Consider the following 24,690-nt stretch of genomic DNA (forward strand, 5'->3'; position numbering starts at 1 on the left):
TTTCAAATCCTGATTGAATCCTGGTGTCTCGTCTTCCTACGGTCATGTATTCGGCTATGTCTTCATTAATATGAAGTCCAATTCTCAGTGCAGCTTTATCTAGCCGATATAATAAAGATCTTAATCCGTCTTGTGATTCCTCCGTGATCACCAATCTATAAATAAGCCAGAAGTCCTATGGACGATCCCTGTAATTAACCTCCTTCTTGCGGTGTAATATTCATCTCCCTTACTAATTTATCTATTACAATATTGAATAAGTTTGGTGACGTAGCGTCCCCGTGTCTTAAGCATGATTTAACCGTTATTGGGTCCGAAGTCATATTTCCTACTTTAACTTTGACAGTGGTTTCTGATGTCATTTAACCATTCTTGTCTTGCTAGTTTTCTTCTTTGTACTGCTTCTTCACATATCCTACTACACCACCGTTTTACCTTTGATATTTTTTTCCCTTATACCTTTGTTAATACTTTACTTACAGTTTCTTTAACAAAATTTAATTAAAATAATTTAATTTATTCATAAAAAAAATATCAATATTTTATTCTTATATTAAAACATGTTGTTTATTCAGTAAATAATAATTTATAAATAATTGCTTCAACTTATTTGATTATTTAGTTTTTACACTTATTACATTGAAGTATCAACGGATAAGCTCGATTGGTTGCGTGTAATAGATTATTCAAATTATCACTGTCGGTCAACTCAACGTTTGTGGATTAACCGAATATTTGTTCAATACATTCGAATTGTTTGTACCAATATCACTAGCAATAAGACTTTTAACTTTTTGAAAGTCATGTACAATACGGATGATTTGCACTTGGTGGAAATCAAAAATGGATTTGTGGGTAAGGAAAATACGTACTTATTCCTTGAATAATATAAAAAAATATGATATTTGTCTAATGAGCTGATTATAATTATTTTAGCTCCGAAGTACGATATTGCTTTACCATCTTTGCATTGGGCTGTATTAAACAGTGATGCAGAATGTATACTGATTCAACTCGCCCAACCGTATATGCTTAGTTCAATGGGGTAATCGTTTGCATATCATTTAACTTTTACTTCGGCTTCTATTATTTAAAAAATAATTTATGATTGACTATGGCAATAAGATCAGGATTATATTAGTACTATAATTATTTATAGGATTCTGATTAACGATGGCAACATCCAAACCTGTGGTTATACTATTCATGTTTCGGTCAATAATGAAGACTGGGAACAGATAGTAGATAATTGTAAGAATCCGGAACAATCGTGGCAATTTGATCCCACGCTAATAGTATATATACGTATTACTGCCATTCGCACTTCAGAAAATGACCAAGTAATATTTTTAATCTAAGAGAGTTTTTTTAATCTGTTAAAAACTTTTTTTTTTGTAGCTTTTTGAAAGTGTTTATTTTGAGGCACCTGCTGAAGCATCGCTAGATTCCTACAGCTCACTAAACTTTGTGTTCCATTCGTTAAATTTGTTTTGATTTTTAATTTGATTCCAACTCCACGCTAAAACTGTCTTGGTCGATATTTTATTTTTAGGTCGTCAATAACGCCATCATTCACTAGAAGGCCTACTTCTATAAGGATTTTATTGTTTTTTTTTATTTATTATTATATGTATGATTTTGTTTGCTTAATAAATAATTTATAACATTCAAATAATTGTTCAAATATGACAAATGGCTATATATTATTTTATAAAATTATGGAATGTCAAGTCTCATATATTATCAAATATACATGAATAATTCTTATTAATGCTACCATAGTTATAAAATTATAATACAAAATTAGGCATACTTATACTTTTAAACTTATCGTATGGACCATGCTAATACATAAAAAAGAATGAAGTGTTCCTACTAGGTATTTATACATACAGATAATTTAAATTCCCTTTTCTTAGTCTACGGACTTTCTTTTTGACCAGACAATATTCCTAATTTAATGTGTTAAAATAAGTATATATATAGATAAATATGTAATTCAATTACTTATGATACCAAACAAAACATTAAAAATAGAAAAAAAAATCGAATAATTAACATTAATAAAAAAAAAATTATTTTTTAAAGTTCATATAACTTCTCCATTATTTATTTAAACACCTATAAACTTTTCAATTGATTCTACTGCTCACGCGAATTAAAAAAAATGTTTTTAAAAATACTGTGGTAGCATAGAACTTTAGGATTTCTAAAATATGTTCTTGACCTACCATATTCCATTTATGTTAAAAAAAATTACATTTTTCCTGTTCTCTTCTTACTCGATTTAGAGCACTCCAAATTGCACTCAAAATTTCAAATCTTGGCCCTTTTGGAGTTAACGGACCTCGATTTTTACAACTTATCAGTACAGCCGTTTAAGGCTTTCTAAGATTTATACTAGAACTTGTCCATTCTGGACCTTTAATGAGGTGTTTTGTACGAAAATTCTTCCACATCCTTATGACGTCGACCACAGTCTACAGTTCATCCGCCTTTACAGCCAGTTTCCCAACTCTAGGACAAGAGAGTACCCTTCTCTTGACGGCTCCTCCACCCGATGCTGTTGGTTGACAAGAGTTGGATCACTTATCCCTCCTTATTTAATAATTAATTATTATTTATATATTATTATTTATTATAATAAAATGCTGAACTATTTATAGACTAAAAAAATTATTGTTCATTTTATTTTTCAATTATTATTTTATTATTTATTTAAACTATTTATTAGGGATATTGTTTAGTAAGTATAAATAGAAATATGTGGCGAGATGTATGCGTAAGCTAGGAAAACCCTTAATCACGAATTTATTATGCAAATTTAGACAAAATGTGGACATGTCTAACAATATAGCAGAAAGCAGCAAAATGTGTAAAGTTTTTTTTTGCTCTTGTAACTCATACTTAATAGAAAAACAAACATTCGGCACACGATATACTTCGGAACATAACTAAAAACATAAAAATTTTTATAGAATCTATCTATAAAATATAAATAATTGTAAATCATCTGAAGCAAAAAAATTGCTAATAAAATATTACATACCTGACGTCGAAGGTTTCATAGTTCAAAAATGTATAATTTTGATAACATCTCATAATAGAAATAAAATGGAATAATAATAATAACAAATAAAACATTTTTTTATCGGGGTGACTCGTCGATATTTGCCCCACTGACAGGAGCTGAGAGTAGTGCAATATTATCATATTTTGGTCGCGAGCAATAAATTAACCATGTTACTAAAATAGCGTGACCTATTTGACAGTGTTATCGTACAAACAAAAGTAATATGTATAATAAGGTAATGTTACATGGTGCTAAATTTTTCGTCGTTTAAATTCAAATTTATTTTTTGCCAATTTTGGAGGTTTTTTACTCCAGTCACACAAAAAATCTATACCGCTCTGTGTACACAATTGTTTGTGAATAACCCTATCATGTGTACAAAATAAATAGTGCCCTATTTTCAACAAAACAAAATATACCGTTCGTCTTACAATAACTATGGACGGTGCATTGTTCTTTTATAAGTGATTTGTACAGAGTTCATAAACCATATTACTCGTATAACAAAATTATGTTTGTTTACTTTATTGCACTCATCGTTTTAATATCAACTCCAGGTATGTAATATATTAGATACACTTCTACATAAATAATTGTCTTCTTATGATCGAAGCATAAAGTCTTAAGCGGTAAGTTCTGAATACAATCATAGAAATTATCTTAATCTATTCGGGCACTAAAAAAAGGCCCAATAAGTTTTCACAAATATCCTTCCTGACTAGCTATAATATTTAAGATAAACTCTAAAAAAGAGGCTAATTGAAGTGGAGGCTAATTAGATGTTTTTCAACAAATTTATCGGAATATTTTCAGGCTTTGTCCTTAATTTTATATTGAGTGCTTGTATTGTTAAATTTCTTTACATTTATAAAACAACGCTGCACTCGCACAAAAAAACTATCATTATTATTTTATTTAAAAAACTAAAAAAATACTAAATCAAATAACTGGATGCTAAGTCATGTTGTAAAAAACTATTCAAATTCGTTTGTAAAATCTGTTTTTTTTTAGCATTTTCTTGTCTTACTGAGCATGCGTCGTCTTCGTCGAATCCGGTCGGTTGCGAGCAAATAGATCACGCTAGCCTAATGGCAAATGACTATAGCCAGCTGTATCAAAACAAAAAGTATGTGTTGCACTACGATATATTATAATATATGTATATAAAATTCAATTGGATGTAAAGAACTGATGATTTTTAATTATAAAGAACATTAAATTGTATTTTATATTTACAACATTACGTGTGCGTGCCTAGAGTAGTAACAATGTATGATAACGTATGACAAAACTGTAATATTGTTGTCTACTATAATAATTAAAACTGGTAAATTAAAATAATTATCACAAAACAAATCATACTAGATATAAAATGATCACTTATAAAAACAAATAAAGTAATAAGATACAACAAGATTGAAATAAAAGATACGGATATTCAAACCATACAAATTATCAACAAATAACATAAATATCTCTTAAGTTTTAATATTCCCCTACCATGTTTATTTACTGTTTCATGCTGTTTAAGAATAATAGGAGAATTTGAATAATTAGTTTCCTTACTGCAATTATCATCTAATGACATCAATATTTTTCAACATAGACTTGATGATATGATTTTTATTTCTCCAATACCATTTCAGCTTGTATTTCATAAGACCTAGGTTGTGTACGCACACATTGATGACCAGTTACAATGTAAATTATTGTAATGGTAAACCTTACTCTTCAACAATGTTTTCCTTAATCCTCTTTATGGACAGTTTGTCCATAAAGATATCGATGTTATCAATAAAAAAATGTATATAATAAAAATGATTGAGAATAACGGATTAAAGTAGGCTTACTTATCAATTATTTATCATAAATAAACTCATAATCTTCATCCCATAACCAAGATGAGTGTTTTTTAAGTAGCGATGAAATTAAGGTAGGATTTCTATAGTCACGTGCTAGATACAAATCATGACTATAAACCTCCTTGATTATGTTTAATTAGGCATTAGCTATTGCCGAAACACTACCAGTGCAAAAACCACTACTATAAATTTATCTCGGTACTTCAACGAGACATGTAAATGCTCTTTCATGGTTGCAGACTCGGCTGAAAAACTTTTTTCAGTTATGTGCCAGAGCAAGGAGATGAAAGAGTCAATAAGAATAACAAATGCATAAAAAAAGGAAAAAGCAGTTTAAAATTCTGTAATTAAATTATAGATAAAATTTTTAAAACTTTTAATTGAAAATATCGAGATTTTTCCAGAAGAGCTTGTAAATGATCTTCTATAAGGGGGGAGGACGCCTTAGGGCCTTAGGGCTGCACAAGGATCTGACGCCATGGGTAAATATGCCAATTAAGGGAAAAATTATGTTCATGATATCCCGGGCACCTGATTTAAGGGTAATGCGCCGTTTATCAACTTTTTTTTCGAATTGCTCTGTATCATTTTTAAAGAAATAGTATTATACCAAATCTATTATTCATAATTAGTATTTATAAGTACATTAATAATATATTTTAATATTAATTTTAGGAATGCTGATGTTATTTTAGTTGTAGATAATACACGATTTCGCGCACATCGTACTGTGTTAGCCTCAAGCAGTGATTATTTCAGGTAATCAAATCTTATCATTTAGTATATTAATCTGTTAGTAATGATACCTTAATAAGCATAACATACAAGCATTTTGTCAATTTTATTTAATAGTTGTGCTATTTTTTCACGGTACCACTAATTTCCTAATTAAGTAGCCTAAATGTATTTGAAAAAAAAACAGAGATATTAGGTGCCTTAAGATTTTTAATGTTTCGTAAATTTTATACGAAAAAGGTATAATGATTAGTTTACTTGCATAATATAAATTGATTTTATGGACGTTATCCAATAGGTATATAAAATGTTAAAACTGATCGAAAAACTTTTTCATGTTAATCAATATGATACAACTAACTGAAATTAAATGAGAATAAATTTGAAATTAATTTTAGTGTAAAAGCACATTTGTTGTATCCTTTACACGGTTCTTTACTACTTGTAGCGAACATATGTATTGCATTTTTGTACTAATATTGTATTTTTTTTTAGCGCATTACTGTTTGGAGGTCATAAAGAAGCCCGTGATATGGAGGTGCCAGTAAAAGAAGGAACAGCAGCCTCAGTTGAAGTTCTTCTTCGGTATATTTATACTGGTCGAATAAATTTAAGTATACTAAAGGTAAATAACTTAAGTCGACATAGTTGACCGGTATTAAAAACCCAAAAAAGTACTTTTTTCAAAGTTGTACGGTTTTTAAGGATGGTTCATTGTGTTTTATGTATTAAATTGAAAATTAAATATATTATTCAAAAGACGATTATTTATAAACACATATTATGTAATTTTTTGTTTTGTAGAGTAAAATTGTTTTGGAATTATTAATTCTCTCGAGTGTATTTAGTTTTACAAACTTACAACTTTCACTGTCCGAGTATTTGTGGAGTAAAATTGATGTACACAATGTAAGTACGTTGTTTGCTGTGGCACTTTACTATCAAATCAAAGAACTCGAAGTCAAATCATTCAATTTTATCAACATTCATGCTTTGGACGTAGTGGAATCTAAAGATTCTCTTTCTTTGACGCCCGTAATAATAATAGCTTATTAAATATCAGTATTGCTCGAGTTAGGTAGCCAGTTGTGACAAAACTTTTTTTTTTAGGAAGCATTACTTTTAATTCTGAATCGTGACACGGCGTATGATAACGAATTGGATAAATTCCGTGCGGTTTGTCGCTGGATAAAAAAAAAAAAAAACGAACTTGATCCAGTAGCTAAAACCAAAATTTTATCTGCAGTCAGATACCAGCTTATGAATGATGAAGAACTGTCTGAAGTTAGGCGATCAGAGCTGGTTCGATCGGATAAAATTATTTTGGATGTAATAAATATGAGAATAGATTCTCTCCCACGAGAATTTAATGATCGAGGACGATTAGGTATGCCTAATGCAATTATTTCTTTAGTAAATCATGTTTGTAGTAACTACTTAATTCTTTAGAACCTAATGTGAATTTCTCTGAAGATACATCCAAAGAGCTTTCTCAAATTGATGGTGGTACTATGATCATGTTGGGCCATCCATCGAATATAAACTATATTGAAATGAAGTTAAACGACGAACTAGCAGAGTATGGTTTTACATGTGAATAATTCTAACTAAAGATTTATTACAATTTTATTTTAATACAATTTTGAACTGAAATATATTTTTATCATAAATATTATCATACAATAATAATAATTTTTATGAGTTGAGAATTTCATTTCTTCATAAGTAAATCGGCCACTAGAACCATCCCGAAATACAGCCTTGCCTCCAGTTTGCTCTATCCGATGTCTGTATACTTCAGCCTAAGCCTCCTCCTAACGCTTCCACGTCGTTCCTTACTCCCTAGTTCTCCCATTTCAGTCGTGGTCTTCCTAGCGGTATTTTTCCAGCTGGATTTTGTTCTAGAATGATATTATGCTTATGAGTGGTTTGTGGCTATGCCAAGCATGCTCAGCCTATTGTAACCTATTGTTCCTTACCGTTTTCAAGATACTGGGTTTATGGAAGAGCGTTTCTAATTCATCGGTTTTTCTTTTTTTTCACGCTCTACTTAGCATGTCATATACGAAAATCTTTCGTAGTACTTTTCTCTCCAGGACTAAGAGTTTTCTTTCATCACTTTTTCTTAGTGGCCATGTCTCAGCTCCATGAGTAGTTACAGGTCGTATTAATGTGATGTATAATTATATTTTCATATCCTTTGAAAGGCATCGTGATCCTAGTAATTTCGCAAGACCAAAGACTCTATGGCATAGAGGCATTTATTTCCTGACGGAATTCTTGCTCCTATTTCTTTTTTGATTTCATTTCTCTCTGACAGTATTGACCCTATGTATTTGAATAGATTTGTTATTTTGAAATTTCGGTTGTTGACTTTAAGATTTGGATGAAATCTCATGGTGTCTCGTCTTCCTACGACCATGTATTCCGTTTTGTCATCATTAATATGAGGACTTTTAGTGCTGCTTTTTCTAGTCGATAAAATAAAGATCTTAACCCGTCTTAAGATTCCTCCATGATCACCAAATCATCTGCATAAGTCCTATGAACGATCCCTGGAATTTAACGCCTTCTTGCGGTGTAATATTCATTTCCCTTATTAATTGTTATATTGAAAAAGATTAGTGACATATCGTTCCAGTGTCTTAAGCATGATTTAACTAATATTGGGTGCGTAGTCATATTTCTTACTTTAACTTTGACAATCGTTTCTAAAATGCTTATTTGAACCAGTTTTATTAGCTTGTCCTGGAAATGAAACTCTCTCACGATAATTATTAAGCTCTCTCTGTGTATACTATCATATTATGCCTTATTAAAATCTATAGGAAGTACGTGTATTTATTCATCGAACTCCCAGTTATTTTGATAAATTTGTCTTAGAATAAATATCTGGCCCGTGGTCGACTTTTCTGGCTGGATAAGGTTGAATTGTATAGTATTTTTTTAATTGTATGTAATTTGTTCAATAAAGAGCATTGGCGACCCGGGGGGAAGTAATGTCCGCTCAGGCAAGTACCCCCCTGGAACGCAAAGGATGCAAGTGTATATATAAAAAAAAAAAGATTCTTTACAATTCTGTTTTTCTCGGATTTCCTAATTAAAATAAAAAATGTCAACTGGTTCTTCACAGTTCAATAACTTTTTAATGTAATCACCCAACTTCTTTACCAACTCTTCGTAGTTGTTAGTTGTAGTTATTAGGAAGTCAAGGTTATCCCTTAGAAATCATTGAGTTGGTGTCATTTAACCATTCTTGTCTTGCTAGTTTTCTTCTTAGTACTGCTTCTTCACATATCCTATTGAACCACGGTTTTGCCTTTGATATTTTTTTTCCTAATACCTTCGTTGTTGCTCCACTTATAGTTTCTTTAACATAATTTAATTAAAAGAATTCCATTTATTTACAAATAAAGTATTAATATTTTATTCTTTTATTAAAACTTGTTGTTTATTCCCTAAATAGTTTTTAAATAATTGCTTCAACTTATTTGATTATTTAGTTATTACACTTATTACATTGAAGTATCAGTGGATAGGCACGATTGGTTGCGTGTATTAGATCATTCAAATTATCATTGTCGGTCAATTCAACGTTTGTGGATTAACCGAATATTTGTTCGATACATTCGAATTATTGGCACCAATATTACTAGCAATAAGACTTTTAACTTTTTGAAAATCATGTACACTACGGCCCAATTGCACTTGTTCAAAATCAAAAACGGACTAGTGGGTAAGGAGAATACGTAATTATTCCTTGAATAATATAAAAAATATGATATTTGTCTAATGAGGTGATTTTTTTTTATTAGCTCCAAGGTACATTGTTGCTGCACCATTTATGGATTGGGCTGTATTAAAAAATTATCCAGATTGTGTACAGATACAGCTCGCTCAACCATATGTTCTTAGTTCAATGAGGTGATCGTTTACATAGTTTTTAAATTTTACTTTGGTTTCTATTATTTAATATATTATATTGTTTGTGCCTGGAATACAACTTTTTGTTATTTAAAAAAAAATAAATGATTAACTCTGGCAATAATATCAGGACTATATTAGTATTACAATGTTTTATAGGTTGCTGATTAATGATGGCAACAGCCCAACTTGTGGTTACATTATTCATGTTTCGGTCAATAATGAAGACTGGGAACTGATTGCAGATAAATCTAAGGAGTCTGCACGTTCGTGGCAGTTTTTGAAATTTGATTCCACGCCGACAGTGTATATACGTATTACTGCCGTTCGTACTTCAATAATAGAAGATGTAATATTATTAATAAGAGTGTTTTTTTATGATGTTAAAAGCTTTTTATTTTTTGCAGCTTATTATAAAAGTATATATTGAGGTACCTGCTCAAGTATCGCTTGATTCCAACGCCATGCTAAAACGGTCGCGATCGATATTTTGTTTTTAGTGCGTCAATAGCGCCATCATTTGCAAAAAGGCCTACTTTTATAAGGATTTTATAGGTTTTTTTACATCTTATTATATTTATTATTTTGTTTGCCTAATAAATAATATATAATATTGAAATTATTGTTCACATATGACTTATGGCTTTATATAATTTTTTAAATATCTCAAGTTTGGTTCACGTATACACCCATAAATGATTTTGGATCGAGATTTGACAAGAAAGTTGGTTACACGTTCCGTTAGTAGACTTTTAAATCTATTTTCGAACGAATACCGTGCTTATGGAATGTCAAGTCTCATGTATAATCAAATATACATGAATCATTCCTATAAATGCTACCATAGTTATAAAATTATAACAAAAAATTAGGTATACTTATACTTTTAATCTTATCGCATGGACCATGCTAATACACAAAAGAGAATGAAGTGTTCCTACTAGGTATTTATACATACAGATAAATTTAATTAAAGAGGCCTCCAAAATGGCAAAAAATTTAATATCATAAAATGCTGAACTATTTATAAACGAAAAAAATTATTGTTCATTTTATTTTTCAATTATTATTTTATTCTTTATTTGAACTATTTATTAGGTATATTGTTTAGTAAGTATAAATAGAAATATGTGGCGAGATGTATGCGTAAGCTAAGAAAACCCTTAATCACGATTTTATTATGCAAATTTAGACAAAATGTGGACATGTCTAACAATATAGCAGAAAGCAGCAAAATGTGTCAAGTTTTTTTTGCTCTTGTAAATCATACTTAATATAAAAACGAACATTCGGCAAACGATCTACCTCGGAACATAACTAAAAACATTTAAATTTGTATAGACTCTATCTATAAAATATAAATAATTGTAAATCATCTGAAGCAAAACAATTGCTAATAAAATATTACATACCTGACGTCGAAGGTTTCATAGTTTAAAAATGTATAACTTAGATAACATCTCATAATAGAAATAAAATGGAATAATAATAATATCACATAAAACAATTTTTTATCGGGGTGACTCGTCGATATTTGCCCCACTGACAGGAGCTGAGAGTAGTGCCATATTATCATATTTTGGTCGCGAGCAATAAATTAACCATGTTACTAAAATAGCGTGACCTATTTGACAGTGTTATCGTACAAACAAAAGTAATATGTATATTAAGGTAATGTTACATGATGCTAAATTTTTCGTCGTTTAAATTCAAATTTATTTTTTGCCAATTTTGGAGGTTTTTTACTCCAGTATGCGTCACACAAAAAACCTATACCGCTTGTGTACACAATTGTTTGTTAATAACCTTATCATGTGTACAAAATAAATAGTGCCCTATTTTCAACAAAACCAAGTATACCGGTCGGCTTACAATAACTATGGACGGTGCATTGTTCTTTTATAAGTGATTTGTACAGAATTCATAAACCATATTACTCGTATAACAAAATGATGTTTGTTTACTTTATTGCGCTCATCGTTTTAATATTAACTCCAGGTATGTAATATATTAGAATCACTTCTACATAAATAATTGTCTGCTTATAAACGAAGAATATAATCTTGAGCAGTTAGTTCTAAACACAATAATGGAAATTATCTTAATCTATTCGGGCACTAAAAAAAGGGTCTATAAGTTTTCACTTATTTTTTCACAAACATCCTTCCTGACTAGTTATAATGTTTAAGATAAACTCTAAAAAAGAGGCTAATTGAAGTGGAGGCTAATTAGATGTTTTTCAACAAATTTATCGGAATATTTTCAGGCTTTGTTCTTAATTTTATATTGAGTGCTTATATTGTTCAATTATTTTACATTTATAAAACAACGCTGCACTCGCACAAAAAAACTATCATTATTATTTTATTTAAAAAAATACTAAATCAAATAAATGGATGCTAAGTCATGTTGTAAAAAACGATTCAAACTCGTTTGTAAAATCTGTTTTTTTTAGCATTTTCTTGTCCTACTGAGCATGCGTCGTCTTCGTCGAATCCGGTCGGTTGCGAGCAAATAGATCACGCTAGCCTAATGCCAAATGACTATAGCCAGCTGTATCAAAACAAAAAGTATGTGTTGCACTACGATATATTATAATATATTTATATAAAATTCAATTGGATGTAAAGAACTGATGATTTTTAATTATAAAGAACATTAAGTTGTATTTTATATTTACAACATTACGTGTGCGTGCCTAGAGTAGTAACAATGTATGATAACGTATGACAAAACTGTAATATTGTTGTCTACTATAATAATTAAAACTGGTAAATTAAAATAATTATCACAAAACAAATCATACTAGATATAAAATGATCACTTATAAAAACAAATAAAGTAATAAGATACAACAAGATTGAAGTAAAAGATACGGATATTCAAACCATACAAATTATCTACAGTTAACATAAATATATCTAAAGTTTTAATATTTTCCTACCATGTTTATTTACTGTCTCGTGATGTTTAAGAATTATAGGTGAATTTGAATAATTAGTTTCCTTACTGCAATTATCATCTAATGACATTAATATATTTCATTTATCCTCGTGGATTGCATTTATTTCTTCGTTGCCTTTAGGGCTGCACAAGGATCTGATGCCATGGGTAAACATGCCCATTAAGGGAAATAATGTGTTGAATATTTTTCAACCCATACTTGATAATATGTCCTTTATTTCTCCTATACCATTTCAGCTTGTACTTTATAAGACCTAGGTTGTGTACCTACACCTTGATGACCAGTTGCAATGTAAATTATTGTAACGGTAAACCTGACTCTTCATTAATGTTTTCCTTAATCCTCTTTATGGACAATATGTCATAAAGATATCGATGTATTCAATAAAAAAATGTATATAATAAAAATGATTGAGAATAAAGGATTAAAGTAGGCTTACTTAGAGGTGAGTGATATAGATGAGATATAGTGGGTAGGGGGTAAGATATAGAAGATAAGAGATCAGAGATATGTTATACGTTCAACGTTCAAATTCTCTATGAATTTTTTTAAGCCAATTATTAAACATTCCAATATTAGCCAGAAACTTATGTTTTAATTAATTTACTAGATTGCTTCTTAATATAATATATCATTATTTATAATTCCACCACTACTACAAATTTATCTGATCACTTCAACGAGACATGTTCTTTGACATGTTTGAATGCTCTTTTATGGTTGCAGACTCGGCTGAAATACTTTTTTCGGTTATGTGCCTGAGCAAAGACATGAAAATGTCAATAAAAATAACAAATGCATAAAAAAAGAAAAAAGCCGTTTAAAATTCTGTAATTAAATTATAGATATAATTATTAAGAATTTTAATTGAAAATATCGAGGTTTTTCCAGAAGAGCTAGTAAATGATCTTCTAAAAGGGGGGAGGGGGTAGTTAAATTTGTACTCGTAAGCGTTTGAACGATTTTTTTGATAATATTGTAATCATTATTATTATGCGTACCACAATTGCAAGTTGTTGTGTTACAATTAACCTCGTGGATTAAGTTAGAACTTTTACTGGCTATAATTTCGAGAAAAAGAGTCGGATCGAGTTGAAATATATAAGAAATAATTATTTTGTATGCCCGCACACGTCAGTTGTGTCAAACTTAAACTATACTCATTTCCCAACCCCCTAGGGGGGGGGGTACAAGTTTTTTTGTTTTTCGGGGTTTTTAGCGGTAATTTTGAAACTTTTGGGTTGAAAATTTGCCAGTAGTTGGAACTCATATGTATCCATAACATATTAAACGGGAAAAAAATTCGGCACTACAGTTTTTTTTTAATTGCCGGGAAACTGTGTTTTCGCAGATTTCGTATATTTTAACAAAAACACCTAAAATCTTTAAAAAAAATTGATCAAATCATTAAAACAATTTTATGTATATCTATGCAGAATGATACTATTAGGTTTTGTGCTCAAGTACCACTTTTGACTTTAAGTTTACACAAATTCAATTTTTTTTTTTTTTTTTTAACTAAAAACCCGGTGTACCAGATGTGAGAAACGAACAGACACCTAAAAACTATCAGTTGGTAACGTCTATCCGTGTTAGATTAGGTTAGGGCCCAATGATCGGTATCATAATATTGTGTTTATTACATGATATCACAGGCGACTAAATCGTGTAACTGATTGTAGTAGACACTCGATTTATTGAGAAAAAAACCTATCCGTGAACTTAACGATACAAATGAGCATCAAAGCGTTTATTTGAAAGCGATTTTGTTCAATTTTGTCTCTTTTATTTATAAAAATTCTTGTAGACCTGTGATCTCTCCGTTTCCTCATTGCTTTGATTACATTATGCCAATACTCTACTGTACTAGTCCTCTGTAAAATCACTTTCAAATTAACGCTTTGATGCTCATTTTTAAATACAGAACCTTCATTTAAAACTTTCTAACTTTGCTGATTTATACTGTGCTTGGTTTGGACTGTACTGGCTTGAAAATACTAACTGCCGATTTGCATCGAAGCGTTTTTTCGAAAGTGATTTTATCACTTTCAGATTTAAAAATTCCTGTAAACCTGTGACCTTCCCGTCCCCAATATGCCCCGACCCAACTATGCTCCGTCCCCACTATGCACCGACCCCACTGTACTGGTTTTTTTCGAATTGCTATGTATTATATTTAAAGATATAATGTTATAAAAAATTATTATTCGTTATTAGTATTTATAAGTATATTAATAGTATATTTTAATATTATTTTAGGAACGCTGATGTTATTTTAGTTGTAGATAATACACGATTTCACGCCCATCGTACTGTGTTAGCCTCACGCAGTGATTATTTCAGGTAATCAAATCTTATCATTTAGTATATTAATCTGTTAGTAATGATAACTTAATAAGCATAACATATAGGCATTTTGTCAATTTTTTTTTTTTTAATAGTTTTGCTATTTTTTCACGGTACCACTAATTTCCTAATTAAGTAGCCTAAATGTATTTGAAAAAAAACAGAGATATTAGGTGCCTTAAGATTTTTAATGTTTCGTAAATTTTATACGAAAAAGGTATAATGATTAGTTTACTTGCCTAATATAAATTGATTTTATGGACGTTATCCAATAGGTATATAAAATGTTAAAACTGATCGAAAAACTTTTTTCATGTTAATCAATATGATATAACTAACTGAAATTAAATGAGAATAAATTTGAAATTAATTTTAGTGTAAAAGCACATTTGTTGTATCCTTTACACGGTTCTTTACTGCTTGTAGCGAACATATGTAATGCATTTTTGTACTAATATTGTATTTATTTTTTAGCGCATTACTGTTTGGAGGTCATAAAGAAGCCCGTGATATGGAGGTGCCAATAAAAGAAGGATCAGCAACCTCAGTAAAAGTTCTTCTTCAGTATATTTATACTGGACGAATAAATTTAAGTACACTACAGGTAACTTATAGTCAACTTAGTTGACCGGTATTAAAAAACCCAAAAAAGTACTTTTTACAAAGTTGTACGGTTTTTAAGGATCGTTTATTGTGTTTTTTGTATTAAATTAGAAATTATATATATTATTCAAAAAACCATTATTAATTTACACAAATTATGTAACTTCTTGTTTTGTAGAGTAAAATTGTTTTGGAATTATTAATTCTCTCGAGTGTATTTAGTTTTACAAACTTACAACATTCACTGTCCGAGTATTTGTGGAGTAAAATCGATGTAAACAATGTAAGTACGTTGTTTGCTGTGGCACTTTACTATCAAATCAAAGAACTCGAAGTCAAATTATTCAATTTTATCAACATTCATGCTTTGGACGTATTGGAATCTAAAGATTCTCTTTCTTTGACGCCCGTAATAAGAATTGCTTATTAAATATCAGTATTGCTCGTGTTAGATAACCAGTTGTGACAGAATATTTTTTTTTTAGGAAGTTGTACTTTTAATTCTCAATCGTGACACGGCGTATATTAACGAATTGGATAAATTCCGTGCGGTTTGTCGCTGGATAAAAACAAAAAAAAACGAACTTGATTCAGAAGCCAAAACCAAAATTTTATCTGCAGTCAGATATCAGCTTATGAATGATGAAGAACTGTCTGAAGTTAGGCGATCAGAGCTGGTTCGGTCGGATAGAATCATTTTGGATGCAATAAATTTGAGGATAGTTTCTCTCCCACAAGAGTTTAATGATCGAGGACGATTAGGTATGCCTAATGCAATTATTTTTTTAATAAACCATGTTTGTAGTAACTACTTAATTCTTTAGAACCTAATGTGAATTTCGCAGAAGATACATCCAATGAGATTTCTCAAATTGACGACGGTACCATGATCATGTTGGGCCATCCATCGAATATTAACTATATTGAAATGAAGTTAAACGACGAACTAGCAGAGTATGGTTTTACAAATGAATATTTCTAATTAAAGATTTAATAAAATTTTATTTTAATACAAATTTGAACTGAAATATATTTTTATCATAAATATTATCATACAATTATAATAATTTTAATGAGTTGAGAATTGAGAGCTAGTTTTTTCTTGTACTGCTTCTTCACATATCCTACTACACCACTGTTTTGCCTTTGATATATTTTTCCCTAATACCTTCGTTGTTGCTCCTCTTTAATAAAATTTAATTAAAAGAATTAAATTTATTCACAAAAAAAATACTATTATTTTATTCTTTTATTAAAATATGTTGTTTATTCACTTAATAATTTTTAAATAATTGCATCAACTTATTTGATTATTTAGTTATTACACTTATTACATTGAAGTATCCATGGATATGAACGATTGGTTGCGTGTAATAGATCATTCAATTTATCATTGTCGGTCAATTCAACGTTTGTGGATTAACCGAATATTTGTTCGATACATTCGAATTGTTGGCACCAATATTACTAGCAATAAGACTTTTAACTTTTTGAAAATCATGTACACTACGGCCCAATTGCACTTGTTCAAAATCAAAAACGGACTAGTGGGTAAGGAGAATACGTACTTATTCCTTGAATAATATAAAAAAGTATGATATTTGTCTAATGAGCTAATTTTTTGTATTAGCTCCGAAGTACGATATTGCTTCACCAACTATGGATTGGGCTGTATTAAAAAATGATCCAGAATGTGTACTGATTCAACTCGCCCAACCGTATATGCTTAGTTCAATGAGGTAATTGTTTACATAATTTTTAAATTTTACTTTGGTTTCTATTATTTAATATATTATATTGTTTGTGCCTGGAATACAACTTTTTATTATTTTAAAAAAAATGTATGATTAACTCTGGCAATAATATCAGGACTATATTAGTATTACAATGTTTTATAGGTTGCTGATTAATGATGGCAACAACCCAACTTGTGGTTACATTATTCATGCTTCGGTCAATAATGAAGACTGGGAACTGATTGCAGATAAATCTAAGAAGCCTGCACGATCGTGGCAGTTTTTGAAATTTGATTCCACGCTGACAGTGTATATACGTATTACTGCCGTTCGTACTTCAATAATAGAAGATGTAATATTATTAATAAGAGTGTTTTTTTATGATGTTAAAAGCTTTTTATTTTTTGCAGCTTATTATAAAAGTATATATTGAGGCACCTGCTCAAGTATCGCTTGATTGCAACGCCATGCTAAAACGGTCGCGATCGATATTTTGCTTATAGTGCGTCAATAGCGCCATCATTCGCAAAAAAGCCTACTTTTATAAGGATTTTATAGGTTTTTTTACATCTTATTATATTTATAATTTTGTTTGCCTAATCAAATAATATATAATATTGAAATTATTGTTCACATATGACTTATGGCTTTATATAATTTTTTAAATATCACAAGTTTGGTTCACGTATACACCCATAAATGATTTTGGATCGACATTTGACAAGAAAGTTGGTTACACGTTCCGTTAGTAGACTTTTAAATCTATTTTCGAACGAATACCATACTGATCTTATGGAATGTCAAGTCTCATATATAATCAAATATACATGAATCATTCTTATAAATGCTACCATAGTTATAAAGTTATACTTATACTTTTAAACATATCGTATGGACCATGCTATTTTATAAAAATGAATAAGTGTTCCTAACCTCAAGTCATGTAAAAAGTGTAGAGATAAAAAACTAAAAAAAAGTGCGTCACGCACTTGTCCATGCATCTAATTTAGTTAAGTGGATACAATTTTATTTTTTAAGCACAACATATCAATTATAATCAACGAAAACAATTTTTTTTTGGTTTGGTTACGGCATAAATGTTTTTTTTCTAATTTTTTATCTATTTATATCACCAATGCTAATTCCAATTTCATTTATAATTTTTTATTTAATATTTACCTATTATTTTTTTGTTATGTTCTATAAAATGTACAATATACATATTTTAAAATATTATATTAAGTATATTACATATTTCTAATTTTCTATTTTATAATACTTATTTATTTTATTTAATGAATAAAATACTTACTTGTACATTAAAATTTTACTTGTATAAAAAAATAATTATTTTATAATTTTTACATTTTAATAGTAATAAAATTATTAGATAAAACAACTTTACACTTAACCCATATCATATAAGGTGATGACACTATAACTAACAAAATTGTATTGACATAGATGAAGCCCGTCTTATGACAAACACAGAGGTGCCGTCAAAATTGGTTCAGCGTAACTTTTTAGTATTTTTTACAATGTCATTTCTTTATAACCTGTCACGAATTAATCACATCTGTCACATCAATATCTTGTATCCGTCAATGTAATATACAGATTATAAATTGTTGGTACTTGGCTAAGATGCGCGGATAGAATATTTATAATATACAGCGATCATCCACGGTTACCAGTCGATAAAGAGTTCGTTGTACAGCTACGCGAAATGTTTACTTTCGTTTACCGGTCAAATTCACATCCGCCAGCTCTACTTCCGTTACTTACTTCCCATATTTGCACAAGTTTACTCCTTATGAAATGTCAGGTTTCATATAAAATCAACTATGAATGGCTTTAAGCTATGAGCTGAATATCATTAATGGGGTCATGTTACAATGATTATCGCATAAAACAATATTCGAAAAATAACATCTATATTCGCATCTTCGCTATTAAGTTTAGTTCTACACAATGAACATTATTCAAGCATCGCACAAAAAATCTATACCGGTTGTGTACACAATTGTTTATTAAGAACCCTATCAAGTGTACAAAATAAATAGTGCCCAATTTTCAACAAAACAAAATATGTCGGTCGTTTTACAAAAACTATAGACGGCACATTGTTCTTTTTTAAGTGTTTTTTTATAGAATTCATAAACCATATTAACACGTATAACACAACGATGTTTGTTTATTTTATTGCGCTTATCGTTTTAAGATCAACTCCAGGTATGTAATATATTTCATACACGTCTACATAAATAATTTTCTGCTTATAATCGAAGAATATAATCTTGAGCAGTTAGTTCTGAACACAATAATGAAAAGTATCTTAATCTATTCGCGCACTAAAAGATGGCCCAAAACGTTTTTACTTATCTTTTCACAAACATTCTTTCTGACTAGCTATAATGTTTAAGATAAACTCTAAAAAAGAGGCTAATTGAAGTGGAGTCTATTTAGTTATTTTCAACAAGTTTATCATGTTTTTCAGGCTTTGTCCTAACTTTTGTTAAATTCCTAATATTGTTAAATTCATAGTTGTTAAATAAACAACTATGAAACAACGCTGCACTCGCGCAACAAAACTATTATTATTATTTTATTTAAAAACTTAAAAAAATGCTAAATCAAATGGCTAAGATGCTAAGTCATGTCGTAAATAAACTATTCAAATTTGTTTGTAAAATATGTTTTAATTTTTAGCTTTTTCTTCTTCTACTGGACATGCGTCGTCTTCGTCGAATCCTGTTGGTTCCGAGCAAATAGAACACGCTCACCTAATGGTAAACGACTATAGCCAGCTGTATCTAAACAAAAAGTATGTGTTATACTACGATATTTTATAATAAATATATAATATAAAATTCAATTGGATGTAAAGAACTGATGGTTTTTAATTATAAAGAACATTAAATTGTATTTTATGTTTACAACATTACGTGTGCGTGCCTAGAGTAATTACAATATATGATAACGTATGACAAAACTGTAATATTGTTGTCTACTATAACAATTAAAACTAGTAAATTAAAATAATTGTAAAAAACAAAACATACAAGATATCATATTATCACATACAAAAAAAAAAAATAAATATTGTTAATGAAAAACAAAATTGAAATAAAAGAATCAGATATTCAAACCATACAAATTATCAACAAATAACATAAATATCTCTTAAGTTTTACTATTTCCCTACCATGTTTATTTACTGTTTCATGCTGTTTAAGAACTTTTTGAGTATTTTAATAACTAGTTTGCCTACTGCAATTATCATCTAATGACATCAATACTTTTCAACCCAGACTTGATAATATGTTCTTTATTTCTCCTATACCATTTCAGCTTGTACTTTACAGATCTAGGTTGTGTACCCATACCTCGATGACCAGTTGCAATGTAAATTATTGTAACGGTAAACCTGTAACGGTAACTCTTCAACAATGTTTTCTTTAATCCTCTTTAAGGACAGTTTGTCCATAAAGATATCGATGAATTCAATAAAAAAATTTACATAATAAAAATGATTGATAATAACGGATTAAAGTAGGCTTACTTATCAATTATTTATCAAAAATAAACTGATGTCTTCATCCCATAACCATGATAAGTGTTTTTCAAGTAGCAATAAAATTAAGGAATTTTAAGGAATGATTTGTCATTCACTTGCTAGTTACAAATTATGACTATCAACTTTCTTAAATACCTCAATATGCTTAATTAGCTATCGCCGAAACACTACCTTCAATAAGAATAACAAATGCATAAAAACGCAAAAGCAATTTAAAATTCTGTAATTAAATTATAGATATAACTATTGTGAATTTTGATTGAAAATTTTTCCAGAAGTGCTTGTAAAAGATCTTCTTCATGGGAGGAGGGGGTTATTTAATTTGTATCTGTAGGCGTTTGGACGATATTATTGGTAAAATTGTGATCATTATTATTATTCGTACCATTTGTAAGTTTTTGTGTACGATTAACCAGCATAAGGCTCTGACGCCATGGGTAAATATGCCAATTAAGGGAAATAATATGTTCATGATATCCCGGGACTCATTGCGCCTTTTATCAACTTTTTTTTTTAATTGCTCTGTATTATTATTAAAGAAATTATATTATACATAAATTATTATTTATTATTAGTATTTATAAGTATATTAATAATATATTTTAATATTTATTTTAGGGATTCTGATGTTATATTAGTTGTAGATAATACACGATTTTACGCCCATCGTAATGTGTTAGCCTCACAAAGTGTTTATTTCAGGTAATCAAATATTATCATTTATTATATTATTCTGTTGGAAATGATACATTAATAAGTCTTTTGTCAATTTAATTTTTTTAAATAGTTTTGCTATTTTTTTACGGTATCACTAATTTCCTAATTAACTTGCCTTAATGTATTAGAAGAAAACCACTGCCTTAAGATATTTAATGTTTTGTAAATGATATAAAAAAAAAGGTAAAATTGTTAGTTTACTTGCCTAATTTAAATTGATTATATGGACGTTAACCAATAGGTATAAAGATTGTTTAAACTGATCGAAAAACTTATTTCATGCTGACCAATTTGATATAACTAACTGAAATTTAATGAGTATAAATTTGAAATTAATTTTAGTGTAAAAGCACATTTGTTGTATCCTTTACACGGTTCTTTACTGCTTGTAGCGAACATATGTAATGCATTTTTGTACTAATATTGTATTTATTTTTTAGCGCATTACTGTTTGGAGGTCATAAAGAAGCCCGTGATATGGAGGTGCCAATAAAAGAAGGATCAGCAACCTCAGTAAAAGTTCTTCTTCAGTATATTTATACTGGACGAATAAATTTAAGTACACTACAGGTAACTTATAGTCAACTTAGTTGACCGGTATTAAAAAACCCAAAAAAGTACTTTTTACAAAGTTGTACGGTTTTTAAGGATCGTTTATTGTGTTTTTTGTATTAAATTAGAAATTATATATATTATTCAAAAAACCATTATTAATATACACAAATTATGTAACTTCTTGTTTTGTAGAGTAAAATTGTTTTGGAATTATTAATTCTCTCGAGTGTATTTAGTTTTACAAACTTACAACATTCACTGTCCGAGTATTTGTGGAGTAAAATCGATGTAAACAATGTAAGTACGTTGTTTGCTGTGGCACTTTACTATCAAATCAAAGAACTCGAAGTCAAATTATTCAATTTTATCAACATTCATGCTTTGGACGTATTGGAATCTAAAGATTCTCTTTCTTTGACGCCCGTAATAAGAATTGCTTATTAAATATCAGTATTGCTCGTGTTAGATAACCAGTTGTGACAGAAATTTTTTTTTTTTAGGAAGTTGTACTTTTAATTCTCAATCGTGACACGGCGTATATTAACGAATTGGATAAATTCCGTGCGGTTTGTCGCTGGATAAAAACAAAAAAAAACGAACTTGATTCAGAAGCCAAAACCAAAATTTTATCTGCAGTCAGATATCAGCTTATGAATGATGAAGAACTGTCTGAAGTTAGGCGATCAGAGCTGGTTCGGTCGGATAGAATTATTTTGGATGCAATAAATTTGAGGATAGTTTCTCTCCCACAAGAGTTTAATGATCGAGGACGATTAGGTATGCCTAATGCAATTATTTTTTTAATAAACCATGTTTGTAGTAACTACTTTTTTCTTTAGAACCTAATGTGAATTTCGCAGAAGATACTCCCAATGAGATTTCTCAAATTGACAACGGTACCATGATCATGTTGGGCCATCCATCGAATATTAACTATATTGAAATGAAGTTAAACGACGAACTAGCAGAGTATGGTTTTACGTATCAATATTTCTAATCAAAGATATAATATAATTTTATTTTTATAAAAATTTGAACTGAAAGATAATTTTATCATAAATATAATCATATGATACCAATAACTTTGATGAATTGAGAATGTAATTTCTTATCCTCCTTAGGTAAATCGGCCACTAGGACCATCCCGAAATAATGCCTTGTCTCCAGTTTCTCTAACTGATGCCTGTATCCTTCAGTCTAAGCCTCCTCCTAACGCTTCCACGTCATTCCTTACTCCCTAGTTCTATCATTTTAGTCGTGGTCTTCCTAGCGGTATTTTTCCAGTAGAATTTTCTTCTAGAATGGTAGTATGCTTTTGAGTGGTTTTTGGCTACGCCAAGCATTTCCAGCCAATTGTTACACTATTGTTCCTTACCGTTTCCAAGATACTGGGTTTATTGAAGAGCGTTTCTAATACATCGGTTTTTCTTAGTTTTTATTCACCACTTATCATGTCATATATAGGTCCAAAAATCTTTCGTAGTCATTTTCACTCCAGGACTTACCAGGACAACCAGTTTTATTAGCTTTTCCTGGAAATGGAACTCCATCATGATATTGATTAAGTTCTCTCTGTGTATACTCTCATATTGTGCCTTCTTAAAACTATGAAATGTACGTTTATTTCTCCATCGCACTCCCAGTTATTTTGATATATCTGTCTTAGGATAAATATCTGGTCCGTGGTCTACCACCCTGGCCTGAAACCGCATTAGTAATTGCCAATAACTTTTTCTGACTTTTCTTTTATCCTTGCCAATATGTAGTTGGAAAAAATGTTATAAGACACATTTAAGAGAGCTAGTCCGCGATACTTATTGCAGTCTTATTTACTTCCTTGTTTATGTATTGGACAAATCACCGCTGTCTTCCCTTCTGGCATTTTTGCTGTTGGCGAAACCTCCCAAATTAACTTCCTTAATCATAAAGCCATTTCTTCTACTCCTTTCTTTAAATGTTCCGACTGAATCTCATCTTCCTCGGGAGATATAATGTTTCTTCAGTATATTTATCTGCGATTTTATTTCCTCCAGGGTAGGTTCTTCACAACCCTGTTCTTTTCGGATTTCCTGATGAAAATAAAAAATTTCAATTGATTCTTTATAGTTCAATAACTTTTTAAAATAATCACCCAATTTGATTACCAACTCTTCATTTGTAGTTTTTTGTATCCACCTCAGAGGTCATTCACTCGCTTATACATATCCCTAGCTCTACGCCCTTTATAGTCAAGTTTTGCTGTTTCTAATATATTTTGAATGTATTTTCTCCTTTCACATTTCAGTATTCTGCTGGCTTCCCATTGGCGTGTTCTAAACCTTGTCAACGTTACTTAATTGCTGGTGTCATTTAACCATTCTCGTCTTACTAATTATCTTCTTAGTACTGCATCTTCACATATCCTATTGAACCACGGTTTTGCCTTTGATATTTTTTCCCCCTAATACCTTCGTTGTTGCTCCACTTATAGTTTCTTTAACATAATTTAATTAAAAGAATTAAATTTATTCACAAAAAAAATATCAATATTTTATTCTTATATTAAAACATGTTGTTTATTCACTAAATAATAATTTATAAATAATTGCTTTAACTTA

General features: G+C 29.7%; 2 protein-coding genes across 2 annotated transcripts; both read left to right on the top strand.

Annotated features, from left to right (window-relative positions):
• Nucleotides 1–3,592: 3,592 nt before the first annotated feature.
• On the top strand, nucleotides 3,593–6,726 carry LOC126842417 (kelch-like protein 24). The gene is made up of 4 exons (XM_050579428.1): nucleotides 3,593–3,630; nucleotides 4,085–4,199; nucleotides 6,166–6,295; nucleotides 6,475–6,726. Exons 2-4 carry the CDS (start codon nucleotides 4,162–4,164, stop codon nucleotides 6,724–6,726), a joined length of 420 nt encoding a protein of 139 aa, XP_050435385.1. The 5' UTR covers nucleotides 3,593–3,630; nucleotides 4,085–4,161.
• Nucleotides 6,727–11,505: 4,779 nt separating this feature from the next.
• On the top strand, nucleotides 11,506–17,747 carry LOC126842345 (BTB/POZ domain-containing protein 9-like). Its single transcript, XM_050579279.1, has 11 exons — nucleotides 11,506–11,592; nucleotides 12,050–12,164; nucleotides 14,819–14,902; nucleotides 15,380–15,509; nucleotides 15,687–15,917; nucleotides 15,994–16,270; nucleotides 16,333–16,462; nucleotides 16,827–17,059; nucleotides 17,139–17,247; nucleotides 17,407–17,596; nucleotides 17,655–17,747. The coding sequence occupies exons 1-11, from the start codon at nucleotides 11,544–11,546 to the stop codon at nucleotides 17,745–17,747; spliced, it is 1,641 nt and encodes a 546-aa protein (XP_050435236.1). The 5' UTR covers nucleotides 11,506–11,543.
• The last annotated feature ends 6,943 nt before the right edge of the window (nucleotides 17,748–24,690 follow it).

This window comes from Adelges cooleyi, unplaced genomic scaffold (assembly GCF_023614345.1).
Source record: "Adelges cooleyi isolate 19-005CV unplaced genomic scaffold, UGA_ACOO_1.1 ACOO_flye_CR_arks_rails_tigmint_CR_PRNA_519, whole genome shotgun sequence".
Classification (NCBI taxonomy): domain Eukaryota; kingdom Metazoa; phylum Arthropoda; class Insecta; order Hemiptera; family Adelgidae; genus Adelges; species Adelges cooleyi.